The 13,839-nt window shown below is 36.2% G+C and overlaps 3 protein-coding genes across 4 annotated transcripts; 2 read left to right on the top strand and 1 right to left on the bottom strand.

The window, feature by feature from the left end:
• The first annotated feature begins 1,244 nt into the window (after positions 1-1,244).
• LOC116119828 (magnesium/proton exchanger) lies at positions 1,245-5,972 on the top strand. Of its 2 annotated transcripts, none has more exons than XM_031405750.1 (8): positions 1,245-1,681; positions 1,901-2,076; positions 2,536-2,654; positions 2,748-2,908; positions 3,704-3,837; positions 4,348-4,564; positions 4,713-4,812; positions 5,572-5,972. In XM_031405750.1, the coding sequence occupies exons 1-8, from the start codon at positions 1,303-1,305 to the stop codon at positions 5,867-5,869; spliced, it is 1,584 nt and encodes a 527-aa protein (XP_031261610.1). In that variant the 5' UTR covers positions 1,245-1,302; the 3' UTR covers positions 5,870-5,972. The 2 variants fall into 2 exon arrangements, with proteins under 2 accessions (XP_031261610.1, XP_031261609.1); XM_031405749.1 differs by having other exon boundaries at positions 4,683-4,812.
• A 719-nt stretch (positions 5,973-6,691) lies between these two features.
• On the bottom strand, positions 6,692-9,700 carry LOC116119856 (blue-light photoreceptor PHR2). The gene is made up of 4 exons (XM_031405791.1): positions 8,603-9,700; positions 7,397-7,623; positions 7,187-7,285; positions 6,692-6,943 (listed from the first exon to the last, which is right to left on the bottom strand). Exons 1-4 carry the CDS (start codon positions 9,575-9,577, stop codon positions 6,862-6,864), a joined length of 1,383 nt encoding a protein of 460 aa, XP_031261651.1. The 5' UTR covers positions 9,578-9,700; the 3' UTR covers positions 6,692-6,861.
• A 724-nt stretch (positions 9,701-10,424) lies between these two features.
• Positions 10,425-13,174, top strand: LOC116119861 (putative S-adenosyl-L-methionine-dependent methyltransferase MAV_4873). The gene is made up of 7 exons (XM_031405796.1): positions 10,425-10,905; positions 11,595-11,746; positions 11,832-11,952; positions 12,114-12,238; positions 12,327-12,455; positions 12,548-12,712; positions 12,949-13,174. Exons 1-7 carry the CDS (start codon positions 10,719-10,721, stop codon positions 13,018-13,020), a joined length of 951 nt encoding a protein of 316 aa, XP_031261656.1. The 5' UTR covers positions 10,425-10,718; the 3' UTR covers positions 13,021-13,174.
• The last annotated feature ends 665 nt before the right edge of the window (positions 13,175-13,839 follow it).

Here is a 13,839-nt window from a genome sequence, read left to right as displayed (position 1 = left end):
GAGTTGTTGGCAACTTGACGTCTTTGGAGCTCACTTTGTGCCCAGGGATGGAGCCCCTCCATAAAATTGAATAGCAAATCTTTCGAGTTCATATTATCAACTTGAAGCATAAGTTTAGAGAACTCATCCACATACTTGGAAATATGCCCCGTGTGCTTAAGCTCTCACATTTTCTTCCGTGCTTCATATGCTACGTTGCCTGGATAGAATTGCTTCTTGAGCTCACACTTGAGCAAGTCCCAAGTGTTGATGATGCATGTACCTTGTACAATCTTAGCATGCTTCAGTTGCCACCACGCGATAGCATGATCCTCAAGGTAGCCGGTTGCGATGTTCACCTTCTCTTGCTCACTTTGGACATTAATAGCTTCGAAATACCTCTCCATGGATCATAGAAAATTCTCCAGCTCTTGGGTATCCCACTTTCCCTCGTACTTCCGCAGTCTTGGAACTTCGACCCTTGCAGGAGGTACAGCATTGGTAACGACCCTGTTTGCCACCACCTTCTTGCAAAACGCCCAATCGCCCTTGCTTTCCTCTAGACCCGATCAAAGCTCTTCCACTTAAGCTTATAATGCCCTAAGAGAGTCCAACAGCACCGCTTGGAACTCTGCAACAGCTTGTTGCTTCTCGGCAACATCATGGCGAAACTCTCCCATGGTTTCGACCATGCCTTCCACATCATCCATCTTTTGATCGAGGACGTCGAGGTGCTCCTTCACTTCGGCAACATACACCTCGTTACGCATCATCCATGCTTCCATGGAGGCCATCATGTCCATGGACTTGTCCTTCTCTCCTCGAGAGTTCTTCTTAGAAGGATTGGGGTTAGGATGATTGCCCTAAACAGCCTTGCTCGCTCAAGCTTCTAGCCCTGCAAATAAGAGAACACTCACACAAACTCACTCACAAGAAATGCTAAAAGAGAACTCTTTACTAATGAGAGAATGCTTTACAATTCTTGGATGATTTGGCTAAATGAAGGCCTCTCCTTTTATAATAAATGGAGCTTACAATGGACGGTCTAGATCTTCCACAATCAACGATGGAGATTAGCTAACTTCAAACTACCAACTACCATGTACCAACTACCGTATTAATTACAAGATTCTAGTAAATACAAGAGTATTCTAAAAAGTTCTAAGTATCGGGGTGACGCACACCAAATGTTTGATGAAATGCTTGAGAGGCGTCACACTTTAACTTTCAATAACCTGCTTGCGTCTTGCTCATATCAGGTGATTTTATGCTTATGCAATTGGCTACAAACTTGTGCCGCAACTTGAGGTTGGCTGATTAAAGATGGCCTCTGTATATAAGAAATTTGGAGTTTCCAATATTTTGGGGCATGAAAAATGTGATAGCTACCTGCTTTTCAGTGGTGAAACCTCTCTTGGGGATGGATTCCGGGCTTTCTTATATTTTGTTGGCCTTGCTTACTGTTTCATTGGATTGTCGGCTATAACAGCTTGTTTTTTCCGTTCTATGGAGAATATAGTGAAACACTCGTGTAGGGTAGTAGAAATAGATCCTTGCACTAATGCTGAAATTGTTAGATATGAAAAGGTATGGAATTACGCTATTGCAGATATAACCTTGTTGGCCTTTGGAACTAGCTTCCCTCAAATATCTTTAGCTACTATTGATGCAATACGAAACCTTGGAAGCCTATATGCTGGAGGTTTGTTTTCTATATTATACACTCTTTTACTTCCTCTGTAAAAATGTTGAAATTGAAAATTTTGGATATTCTTGCCTATCCTGCTCAGTGATATGTAATATTTGCTAGATTTGAAAATCATCTGCGGTTTAGAGTCTCTTCTTGTATTCTATAACTTTAGTGCAGAATATCTTCTCTTTCCCATATATTGACATACTATAAGCTCTACTTAATCTCTAGGTTTGGGTCCTGGAACGCTTGTTGGCTCGGCTGCATTTGACCTGTTTCCTATCCATGCTGTTTGTGTCGTTGTTCCAAAGGCTGGAGAATTGAAAAAGATATCTGATATAGGAGTTTGGTTGGTAGAGCTCTTTTGGTCTTTCTGGGCTTATGTCTGGCTGTACATAATTTTAGAGGTAACTTTGAGCAATGTCCTCTGGAGTATATCTTTGGATTTGTAGATTGAAGATATTTATGCTGTATAAAAATAGGCATTTATTTGAAATTGATGAATTGACTTCTTGTTTAATATTTTAACCCCTGATGTAAATATATGCTATTATTTTGTGTGGTCAATGATTTCAGTAATGACTGTATGCTGCACCATGAATAGCTTTTATACATGCCAAACTAGCATATGCAGGCATCTAATTGAAATTGGCCATGGTTAAAGTGACTTGAAATTGTTGTTCCTTCAGTTTGTTGCTTACAATCAGAGGAGTTCAATGCTATTAGCCTTGTAAATGATGATTTGGTTGTATATTTTCACCAATCTGTCTGTAACTCTTATAAGTTTATAGGATGCATTATCACAATTATGTCTGACATCCAACTTGTTAAAAATGGAATTATCAGTTCTTACTTTTGTGATTCAGGTATGGACTCCAAATGTTGTTACAGTTTGGGAAGCCTTGTTGACGGTACTGCAATTTGGATTACTTCTGATAAATGCTTATGCTCAAGACAAACGTTGGCCTTACTTATCTCTTCCTCTGTATGCTACTTTGCTTTTGTTTCTATTCATTGTTTTAGCAATTGAGGTTTTGTGCTGGCTGATCTGCTTCTTTTTTCTTTTCTCTACATGTAGAGCAAGAAGTGAGAGGCCAGAGGACTGGGTGCCTGAAGAGGCAGCTTCATGTAAAGATGAGAACAATGTTTATGATGGTTGTTCTGAAACACTTGAAGTTGGTGAAGATGGAACTGGGAACATTGTTGATATTTTTTCTATTCATTCCATAAATGGGACAGGTACCAGTCTGACCAGCCACACATGCTGATGCTTTAAATTGGAAATGATTGGTAATTAGTCATTACAACATTCAAGCGTTCTCTTCTTTGAATTATTCATATGCATGGAGCCTTGCGTATTCTATAAGTCCTTGGTAGTTGTCTTGAAGGAGCCATGACATGGGTAAGTGGATACTGTAAGGGTTTATATTTTCTTCTAAATTGTCTTGTCTTGATTTATGATTTTTAATTCAGAATCACTGTAAAGTTTTGATGAAATTTTTGAATTTGTTAGAGAGGATTAACCATGTGGGCACAATTTTGATTCTCATCAAAATTTGGCTTGCTGGGACTGGGATTTTTTACTAAGTAAATTTTTTAATTTCACATCTGATTGTGAAAGTAAGGCTCTGAAAACACTTTTTTTAGAATAATCCGAAGATCTTTTGTGTTGATTCTGGTACTTCTTTTGCCTTCTCATTTTACAGCTTTCATTTGTTAATTTTAAATTTATCAGTAATAGTGCCGTTGGTTTGAATGGTCAGTGGTATAAATAAAGTTCAACTTTATTAGCACGCCATGCAAGTTATATTGGGCCCAACAGTGATTGGGCACATAGTAAGAGTCTGAGCAGAAAAATAATCGTAAATTATATGAAATGATGTTAAGGCAGTGAGACGAAAGAATGACATACTGTAACATCTGTAAGTATCCTATGCGTCGTTTTTTAATTCAAAGTATCATGGGAACTTGGATGTCTAAACTCCTCCACCCAAATTTCAAAATTAATCAATCTGAAAATTCCTCATTATACAGGTCCAGTTTATGAAAAAGTACCAGGATCTGAAGATGTTGCTGAATCCTCCAATGAAATTTTCGATAAGGAGATAAATTTAGACACTATTAATGTGGTTGCACTATGGAAACAGCAATTTGTGGACGCACTTATGGTAACATGGTTTGTGCTGAGTTTTTTTCATCTGAATTTGATGGAAGAAAATCATATCTATAGTTCAAGAATAACTATTATAATTTTTATCCTTGGTTCTCTCTCTCTTTTGGTTCAAAATTTCTATTCATCTTCCTAGTAGAATGTCATAAAATCAATCAGAGTAGTTATTGAAATGCAACTTTTGACTATTTAAAAATGCAAGGGAAACATCTTATATTTCAGGATTTTAGAAAAAGTGGATTTATAAGGCAGACTTTTGAGGCTTTAATACTTCATCTCTTGCTTGATTACATTTCTAATTTTATGTTCTTGCAACTACGAAAATTTTGTTATAATAGAGAGCTGGGGACTCTGTTGATTTAATTTATGTGTATTTACAATATGTAGTTGACTACAAGTACATGTACATGTAATTTCTACTGGTTTTCACTGCAAAATGGTTCTGTTTAGATTTATTATTGTTATTCTTTTTCTTTTCCAAGTATGATGATACCGTTTCCTTAAACAGCTGGTAAACCAAGAATCAAGGAAATTGAACAATTTGTATCTAAGGCTAGCAAGACTATTTTGGCAATCTCTTCTTTTGCCATGGAGACTTCTGTTTGCTTTTGTGCCTCCTCATCATATTGCTCATGGGTGGATTGCCTTCATTTGCTCCCTAATTTTCATCAGTGGTATAGCTTACATTTTAACACAACTCACTGATCTGATAAGCTGTGTCACAGGTATCCCTCCTCACTAGGAATACAATTCCTGGCTTCCTGTTTACGGTTGATGTATATGATTCTTCTTATAATCTAGTCAGCTATGTGTCTCTTCTTTATGTACCCTGTTCTCTTGCAGGAATAAATTCTTATGTCATTGCATTTACAGCATTAGCTGCTGGAACTTCATGGCCAGATTTGGTGGCAAGTAAGATTGCTGCTGAACGTCAGATAACAGCAGACTCAGCCATAGCAAATATCACTTGCAGGTTTCATTTTTAGAATCTTATTATCAGAGTCTTGCTGCATATTTCTGTTTTCAGAAAATGCTTTACAGACCTATATTATTTTTCAGTATACTTATATAACAGATTTCAATAGTAATATAGTTGCTAATATTAATACTTACCAAAACTTCTTTGAAGCTGTTAAATGGAATTCAATTGTAGGAGTTTATAATTTTACCTGTTGGTGTGAAATTATCTGTTGCCTATGCATCGTACTTGAGAATGAACAAATATTGTATTTTAAAATTTAAAAATCTGGCCTGGATATGGAACTTAAATATGAAAATTCTTGCAAGTCTACAACCAGTCTCCAAAAGTTTCCTGCTTGATGTGTTCATGAACACCGGGAATGAGATGGTAATTTTGCCGTTTTGAAGACCCATTATCTAGTAAAAGCCTTCATTTCATGAAAGATCCAACTTCACTCCAGGTATATACTTACATACACTGACAGGCAGTAACAACCCACTGACACCTTAAAGTGACAACTGAAATTAAAAAAATATGTGTAGTCAGGAATTGGTGGAAATACTGAGAAGATGCAGAAGTCTACATTTTTCATTTCAATTAGAAAATGTAGTATTTTTCCTCTGTTTGTTCGTTGACCCCTTTTGAATTAATATTTTCTCTTACTTAAAGGCTGATTATATCCTGTTTCTTAGCTAATTAATGCTGTTGTTCTGCAGAAGCAGAATAAAATTTGTGAGAAATGATATTGATGTTTCTCATTCTCTTTTGTAGCAATTCTGTGAATATATATGTGGGCATTGGCATTCCATGGCTGATTGACACTGCATACAATTTCATCGCATATAGGGAACCATTGACGATAAAAAATGCTGAGGGACTCAGTTTCTCTTTGCTTGTATTTTTTTGTACTTCTGTGGGTTGTATTGGTGTTCTGGTGTTTAGGCGCCTAACACTGGGTGCAGAGCTTGGAGGGCCAAGGATTTGGGCTTGGGTTACCTCTCTGTACTTCATGTTGCTTTGGGTTATTTTTGTTGTTCTCTCTTCACTCAAAGTTTCTGGAATCATATGAGAAAATTTGTCAACTGTAAACTTATCCCTATTTTTTTCCATATTACCAATTGATGAGTGTATTTTTTGTCAATGTATTTCCCTTCAATCAAAGGGTATTTGAACTCCTTGAGTGTCATCCAATTATTTAAAGAAGACCACAAATTTATGATAATTTGCCTCATAAAGTGATGTCAGATTTGCGTGCTGCATTTTAGTTTATTACTACCAGAAACATTTGGTTTACAGTATATTTTTATTAATGTTGTGAGAGTTGGACGAATATTAAGTATAGATTGAAGGGGGATTGAGGAATAATGGTCGTGCTGCTAGATGTGTATGCTTAATAAAATGAGCTCCTACACTAATTGAACACGAATGAATAGCTACGGATAGCATAACATCCATTTGTATTGCACGTCAAATCCTTGATGCTTAATATTTTTTGTATGTTTCCCAAAATCCTTTTACCCCAAACGGCAACAGAAACACTCACAACCTGTTAGGGATTTGAATTGAGGGTCTTATGGTGAAGTCATTGCTGTTCCAATGTCTGCTTCATTGTAATCAAATAATTTAGATAAAAGTTTATTAACCTGTTTGATCAAATATTCATCCTTGGATCATTTTGTACGAATTACGGGTCCATGGACATCCCCAAATGAAATAAATTTTCCTTTGCAAGATAAATCAATTTCGAATCCGCTTTTGAGAGAAGAAATAAGATACGCATTCCAAATAATTGGAAGGTATTAACAAAAGATAAAGAGCATATCCAAAGATCTGTTACAAAAGGGCATGAGAATATATATTGAAGGCACTAGCCACCACTAGAAAAAGGCAATTTCCAAATTCAATCCTTTTATTTGGTTGCGATACACAAATTTGATAAGGAAACACAATTTAGATAACCCTACTCCAACAGCTAACAGCTACATATTAGATTCTCATTGAGAAACATAAAAGCAATCGATATCCAAAACAATTTCTTCTTTGCCTAACAGCTCAACTTGTTTAAGCAAGGGCGCCCGTGCAAGCTGTGGCTGGAGCAGCTTCAACCACTTTCTTTGCAGAACTGTATTTCTTGGTAACGAATCTACAAATAATAGACAAATGAAACTTTAGTGTGAAAGTTTTAGAGAAATCTGAACAAAAAGATACATTTTAACGAAATTCACTAAGCATCATATATGAATATATGACTTATGAGACATTCACTAAGCATCAGGTATGAATATATGACTTCTGAGCCAAACGGTCATGGCTGATTTATCAAATATTAAGTGAAATGAAATGCCAATTCTGGAGCGAGTTCAGCAAATATGGTCCATCAAATTACCTGAAGAAATCCCTCCACAACAATTCAAACATCAACCAGTTGCCCCCAGAATCAGATGAGCCACTACCACCACCATTCCGGTTTGAGGAAGCAGATATACTACCCAATCAAAAAATGCCATCCAAGATTAGCACTTGTAAGGAAAATTTTGACAAATACAACATCATTACAGGGAAATAAACTATTCAATAAATTTATATGGATGAATACCTGGTAGCAGTTTTCTTGAGCTCATCAAACATGGAACGGGGTGAAATGCATCCCATGGCTAGCCATGGAGATATTTTGCAAGAGAAGTTTGCACCATAGATGCTATCATGGCTGCCATCCTTGCTCCCCTTGTGTGGTTGTGCTTGGCATTCAGCTGCAAACCTTTTCAGCCTCTGCAGAGCTTCAGTCTCCCCTCCCACCATAGAATTGGCAGCTGGCTTTCCATCCTATAAGACAATAAAGATGATATTGTCACAGAATTCAAGGCATGAAACATTTATCATTTCATGCGAATGATAATAAGAAAGTGAATAGTAGTTATACAACTTTGTACAGAAATTGATTAGGTACAGAATGAATGGATGATTGTAATTAAAAACCGATTCAATGAATTCCCGATATATGTGAATCAATGATGTGGCAATAAAAGAGTCTGTATACTTAGTTTACATACAAATGCTACATCAGTTTATATAGTAGAGTTTGTATACTTAGCTTGAATGTGTAGCATCACTATTATAGAATATCAATAACGCTGTTAAAAGTCAACTATGCTAAAATCCAAGGTCGGCAAATATGTGGTTGACTGCAACACTGAAAGTAAATCAACTTTCAACAAGATCTCAAGACAGAGGATACAAATCAAGGTGAAGGGGTAAGCAAACACATCAGCATCCTACAGGTATATGCCAACCTAAATCCTTGTTCTGGCTAGTTGGTGATCTAGGTTCCAAAAGAATTTGTGATCCAGAATAGCTTAATGCAGTTTTCCATATTCTTTTGGGGAAAGGACACATTTACACTTTGATACTCATTAGATTAATAATTTCTTTGATTATGAGAAGGATACGTGCCATGGTAAACAACATCTACTAGGAATAACTTAGTGATAAACAATTTTCTTAGTAAATATCAAACTTCACCAATCTGAAAACATAGTCTCACAGATCCTACTACTCAGAAGGAAAACCACTCTCATTATGAAAATATTCAGTTTCCAACTAATCAAGCTGCATAAAGCCTACTTATGATTGCATTTCTTTATCTACATTTTAATTCTTTACTCCTATTTGATTAACACTAAGAAGAGCATGAATATCATCATATACAAACCAAAACTAGTAATATATCGAGCATATCCATTCAAAAAACAATTAATAATAAAAAATAAAAAAAAAGAATTAAACCATATTTTACAGTACAAACCTGAGATATTGCAGCACTTGGGTTGAGCCCCAAGTCCATCAAAGAAGGAATATCACCAGGCTCCACATCTCCACGAGATGGCAAGCCCTTCATCTGATCCAAAGCCTCAATTGTCTTCCTCACCTCCAAACCCTGAACTTTCTCCCTGAACCCACCATAATTAGTTGGCATTTCTTCCAACTTAAAAGGCAAATCATCAACATGGTACAAAGTACTTCCCCAGAAGTACTTAACTTCAAATCCTTCTTCCTTCATCGCCGCCTCAATCTTGTCCTCGGATTTAACCTCATCATGTGACACCTCTCTGTGTGCATACACAGCATCAGCTCCAATAGCCTTAGCCAACTCAACCAATACATTTTCTGGCTTCCCAACCCTCACCACAAGATCAGACCCACGTGCCTGTAAATTCTTACGAAGGTCAGAAACTGATTCAACCAAAAATGACGCCCGGTAAGGCCCAGTTTTGTCAAACCCAGAAGAGGATTTTCCATAATCTCTTGGGTCGAAACAATAAACGGGCAAGACTGACATGCTTTCATTATTGGCAGTGTTGAGACATTCGTTATCGTGAACACGTAAATCGTTACGGAACCAACAAATGGCAGCTCGACGAATTCCGGCCCCATTGTTGGGGTCAAGAGGGCGGTGTGGGCCCAAAGTGAGGGGGTTTTGGAGAGGGTTAGCTGAGATGGTGGACTTAAAAGAGATTTTGGTAGGAGCTAGAGAGGCGGAGGAGGAGGAGAGAGAAAGGTGGGAAAGAGAGGAGGCTTGTGTTGGGACCTTAACCTTGCTTGGTTGGTGAGAAAACAGGGAGGAAATTTTGGGTTGAAGGAAAAAGGAGTTGTTAGGAAGGACTTTGGATAGAGAAAAGGAAAGCGAAAGAGTGGCAAATGGAGATTGCGAAGGGACAATGGCAAGTAGGTTTTGTTCTTCATTTTCTGAGTTTTCAAGGGTTTGGAGATTGGGATCCATTTCTTCTCAGAGGGGATGAAATTTGTGTAGAACTTAGAGATAAGCTGCCGAAGGAAATCCTCCTACTTTGGTGTTTGGTGAGGTTTTGCTTGTTCTCACAGCTCGTGTTTGTGTTGGTGTGTAATATTTGTGGGGGATTTAAAGCCGTTGTTTGTATTTGCAATTCTATCCTCATGACTGCACCTAACATTTTCCACTAACTTTCAACTTCTATACCCTTCAGTCTCATTTCCAGCTAAATTTAGAAGGGTGTTTTGGAGATTCTATCCTTTTGTTTGGTAGGAGATGGACTATAATAAAATCCACAGCTAAAGGCACATCACACCCAAATTAGAATGACCAGTATTTTCATAAACTATAAAGCCGTCGCATTTATTTAACTTGTATTTTATACACCCATTAGTCTCCGTTTGCCAAATTTGACTGGTTCTTATTCTCCCAAATTTAATTTATTAATTCTAAGTTTTCTCATCCTCCAATTCATGTGATAAATTATTTGTTTATTAAACTGGAAATTTCTTATAAATATATTTTATAATAAAATTACTTTATACATTTACGTAAAAATTTATGTGTCCAATATTATTCGTGAGAAGAGGTTTGGAGTTTTGGGACAACCAATTTGTTTTCTTCTGGTGGCTACCAAAAGTTAAGTAGCGGCCTCAAATATGAGGCATACTTTTTAATGACTTTGCACTCATGGTTTATAGCTTTTAAATACCTTAATGCTGGAAATAATATCTCAAAAGTCAAGTCCCAACACACTATTATACACTAATCCGTAGTTTAATGGAAACGTTTTCTCTTGAAGAGATAGTCACCCTCTTACTACTGACAATAAGGAGGAGTGGTACATTCCCTTAGATTTGATTTGAGAGTCCTGGGAGTAGAATTCAGTTCAGAAATAGTCAGCGAAATGTTCGGTCATCGGTGCTTTTGAAATTCATTTTAACTACTTGTTGCCACGTGTTGTCATATTTGCCCACCCACGTGAGAAGACAAAAAAGATAAAGAAACAAAATAGTCGTGGTGTGCATGGAGCTCATGCTCCAGTTCAGCCGTAAGGGACTCGTCCCGTCCAAATACAGTAACCATGGAGGATGAAAAGTTTAAACATTGGTGAAGATCGCCACTGCAACACATGGACTGCTTAAGATTTTCAAATTCATTGTTCGTTGATACCATCTTTAGTGTACGCTTCAGTGACAAGACGCTGATAAAGAAAAATGGCCTCTTGTTGAAAGCCAAACTCAACAATCAATCTGACCCACTACTCCAAGCAGCTACTAAATCCGCATCTCTTCGTTTTCAGGAGACCCACCGACCAGGCAAGCCTATCCATTCTTTATAGGTTCATGTTGAGTTTTCTTTCTCGATCAGGCATTTTGTCGAACAGTTACTAAGTAATCATTTTGTTTTAGAATTGATTTAGTATTTGGAGAATCATTTTGAATCTTTGTACCTGAGGGATGATTGTAAATTTTATCTTTACGGTGGGCAAGATAACAGCCATTATCAAAGTTTATTGCAACATAATATCAAAAGTTAATTAAAACATTTTCATTTATCAACCAAATATTTTTATTATTAAACAAGTTTGTGTATCGAATTTTTTCTTTTTTGTCAGTTCTTTCAGGTTTGATACAAGTGTACTTACCAATCTTTATGTGTCAGGCTTGCTAAATGTAGGTCCTTATCTTACATTTTGAATTTCTCTTTTGCCTCTATTGTCTTAAAAGCTGAGACAACCTTTCATCCTTATGAGTGTTTAGTTACCCTTGACGGCATGTGTTCAGACTTGGTGCAAAATTCAATGGTCTTCCTAGTTTCAATAGAAGCATCCTTTAGAGTTCAGCTTCCTTAAATGATTCCTCATCACCAAATTTTGTTTTTGTTTTTTTCCAGGCTACTATGTTTGTGTTTCCGAGTGTTGAAATTTGATGTTTTAGCTTTCTTTGAGTTTTGTTTACTTTTGGAATACCAAATTCAAATACATAACAATCGCATGCTTATGCAGAGCCTCTGTTTGTGGATCCATATGCCGGTTGCCTTGTTCCTCCTAATGTTCAAATGGATATGAAAAAGCATTCACACCATTATTGTCTTGCAACGAAGTTCATTGATGATAAGTTACTTCGTACAGTGAACCATATCGATGGACTTAAGCAGGTAGTTAGTAGTCTTTGTATTGATTGAATGGTTACTTCTGATCATTGTGAAACCAGAAGTACTTTTGCTCTTTATTATCCTGCAGGTTGTTCTGTTGACAGACGGCATGGACACTCGGCCTTATAGGCTTAACTGGCCAAATTCGACCATAATATTTGATATTTCCCCTGAAAGAGTATTCAGAAAATCAGCTGAAAAGCTTGAAGGTTTGTATCCCAGTTTTAAGTGGTTTCTTATAAGATATTAAGTTACTAATGGTTCTTGAAGTGGTAAATTTGGTATTTATATTGTTCCGTAGTATTGGACGATTGCACATAATGAATTCACTTGTTAATGTTCCTAAAGTGTTTTTTTTTTTAAATCTTAGGTGTTGGGGCTAAGATCCCAAGAAGTTGCTTATACCTTCATGTTCCATTAGAATTGTCTAACATACAAGAAGTTTTGCATTCTAAAGGCTTTAATGGTAATCGCCCAAGCATATGGGCCTTTCAGGTGATTAAATGTTCGCTGTTATAATCACTTCAAATTCTGCTAGCTGAGGATGATTAAATGAGGTAGTTATTTACATACGTTCCTGCAGGGACTGCCTGTGATGACTTTGGCAAGTTTTGAAGAGATTTTGCTCCTAATTAGTAGTTTGGCTATGAATGGATGTTTCTTCCTGGGAGAATTGCCTGCATGGTTGACAGAAACTGAAATTGAGAACAAGGTTATTTTGTTTTATTCTGGATGTAATGATTTTGACTTAAGCTGCTTTCTTCCCTGAAGAAGATATCATCAATTTTTTCGTCTCTTGTGCAGCCTACCACAGAGAAATGGATGGAAAAACTGTTCATGAGCAATGGTTTTCGGGTGGGAATGGTTAGCTACAGTGAAGTTGCAAGCAGTTTGGGTAAGGAATTAGCACCGGGATACTACAAGAATATACTATTTGTTGCAGAACAACTGCGGTTTTCTGATGATCAGGTACAACAACCTATACCTGATTCTAAATGTTAAATATAATGATAATTTATAGGCTGCTTCATGCTTGATAATTTTGTTTTTGGCTGTTTTATACTTGATCAGTTTGGGTTAAGGGCATGAAAATACGTTTGACTGTTTATTTGTTGCTTGCCAGCTATATAACTATTGCTAATTAAATTCTTCTGCGGTTATGTCTTTGGTTCTGAGAAGTGTCTCTGTTTGTGAATTTATGACAGATGGAAACTTGGAGGAGAGAATTTCAGAGGGTAGAGGAAGGAGCAGATGAGGAAGGGTTTGAAGAGCTCTAAATGTAAATAGAGAGTTTGAATATTTGTTTCTTTTATTATTTTTTCCCCTTTGTTGTTTAGTCAACTACATTGTATATGAATTTGCTAAGGCATTTTGAAGTACAACGGTTTCTCCTGCTTTTCTCATCAAGGAGGACTATTTTTTATCTTTTTATTATGACCTCGCTTGAATCCAGGGATTTTAAAATCCAGGGATTTTGTAGGATCCATGGATTCAAAATCTATAGATTTAATAACTTCCATTATTTGGTTTAAATATAAAATCTATATATTGTTGATTCAAATTTTNCTTTGTTGTTTAGTCAACTACATTGTATATGAATTTGCTAAGGCATTTTGAAGTACAACGGTTTCTCCTGCTTTTCTCATCAAGGAGGACTATTTTTTATCTTTTTATTATGACCTCGCTTGAATCCAGGGATTTTAAAATCCAGGGATTTTGTAGGATCCATGGATTCAAAATCTATAGATTTAATAACTTCCATTATTTGGTTTAAATATAAAATCTATATATTGTTGATTCAAATTTTCATGCACTCATATTTGGTTAGATGAATACAATCTATAGATTTAACAAATAATTTCCAACTTTACTCTCAATACCCACAACCAACAAAAATTCAACTTTCATCTAATTAATTACAAGTTGAATTACATTTGATAAAGAAGTCTAATTATAATGAATGATTGTTTTGTGATTTGGTAAAAAAAAAAAAATTCTAAGTTAATATAATATATTATCGACCATCTTCATTCATAATAACTTCAATAATTAAATAATTTCATATTAAAACATATAATATAACCGTACCTATTTAG

The sequence above is a fragment of the Pistacia vera genome, unplaced genomic scaffold (assembly GCF_008641045.1).
Source record: "Pistacia vera cultivar Batoury unplaced genomic scaffold, PisVer_v2 Contig908, whole genome shotgun sequence".
NCBI classification, from domain to species: domain Eukaryota; kingdom Viridiplantae; phylum Streptophyta; class Magnoliopsida; order Sapindales; family Anacardiaceae; genus Pistacia; species Pistacia vera.
The sequence above is the reverse complement of the archived record's forward strand: the minus strand, read 5'-3'. Positions and strand labels throughout refer to the sequence as shown.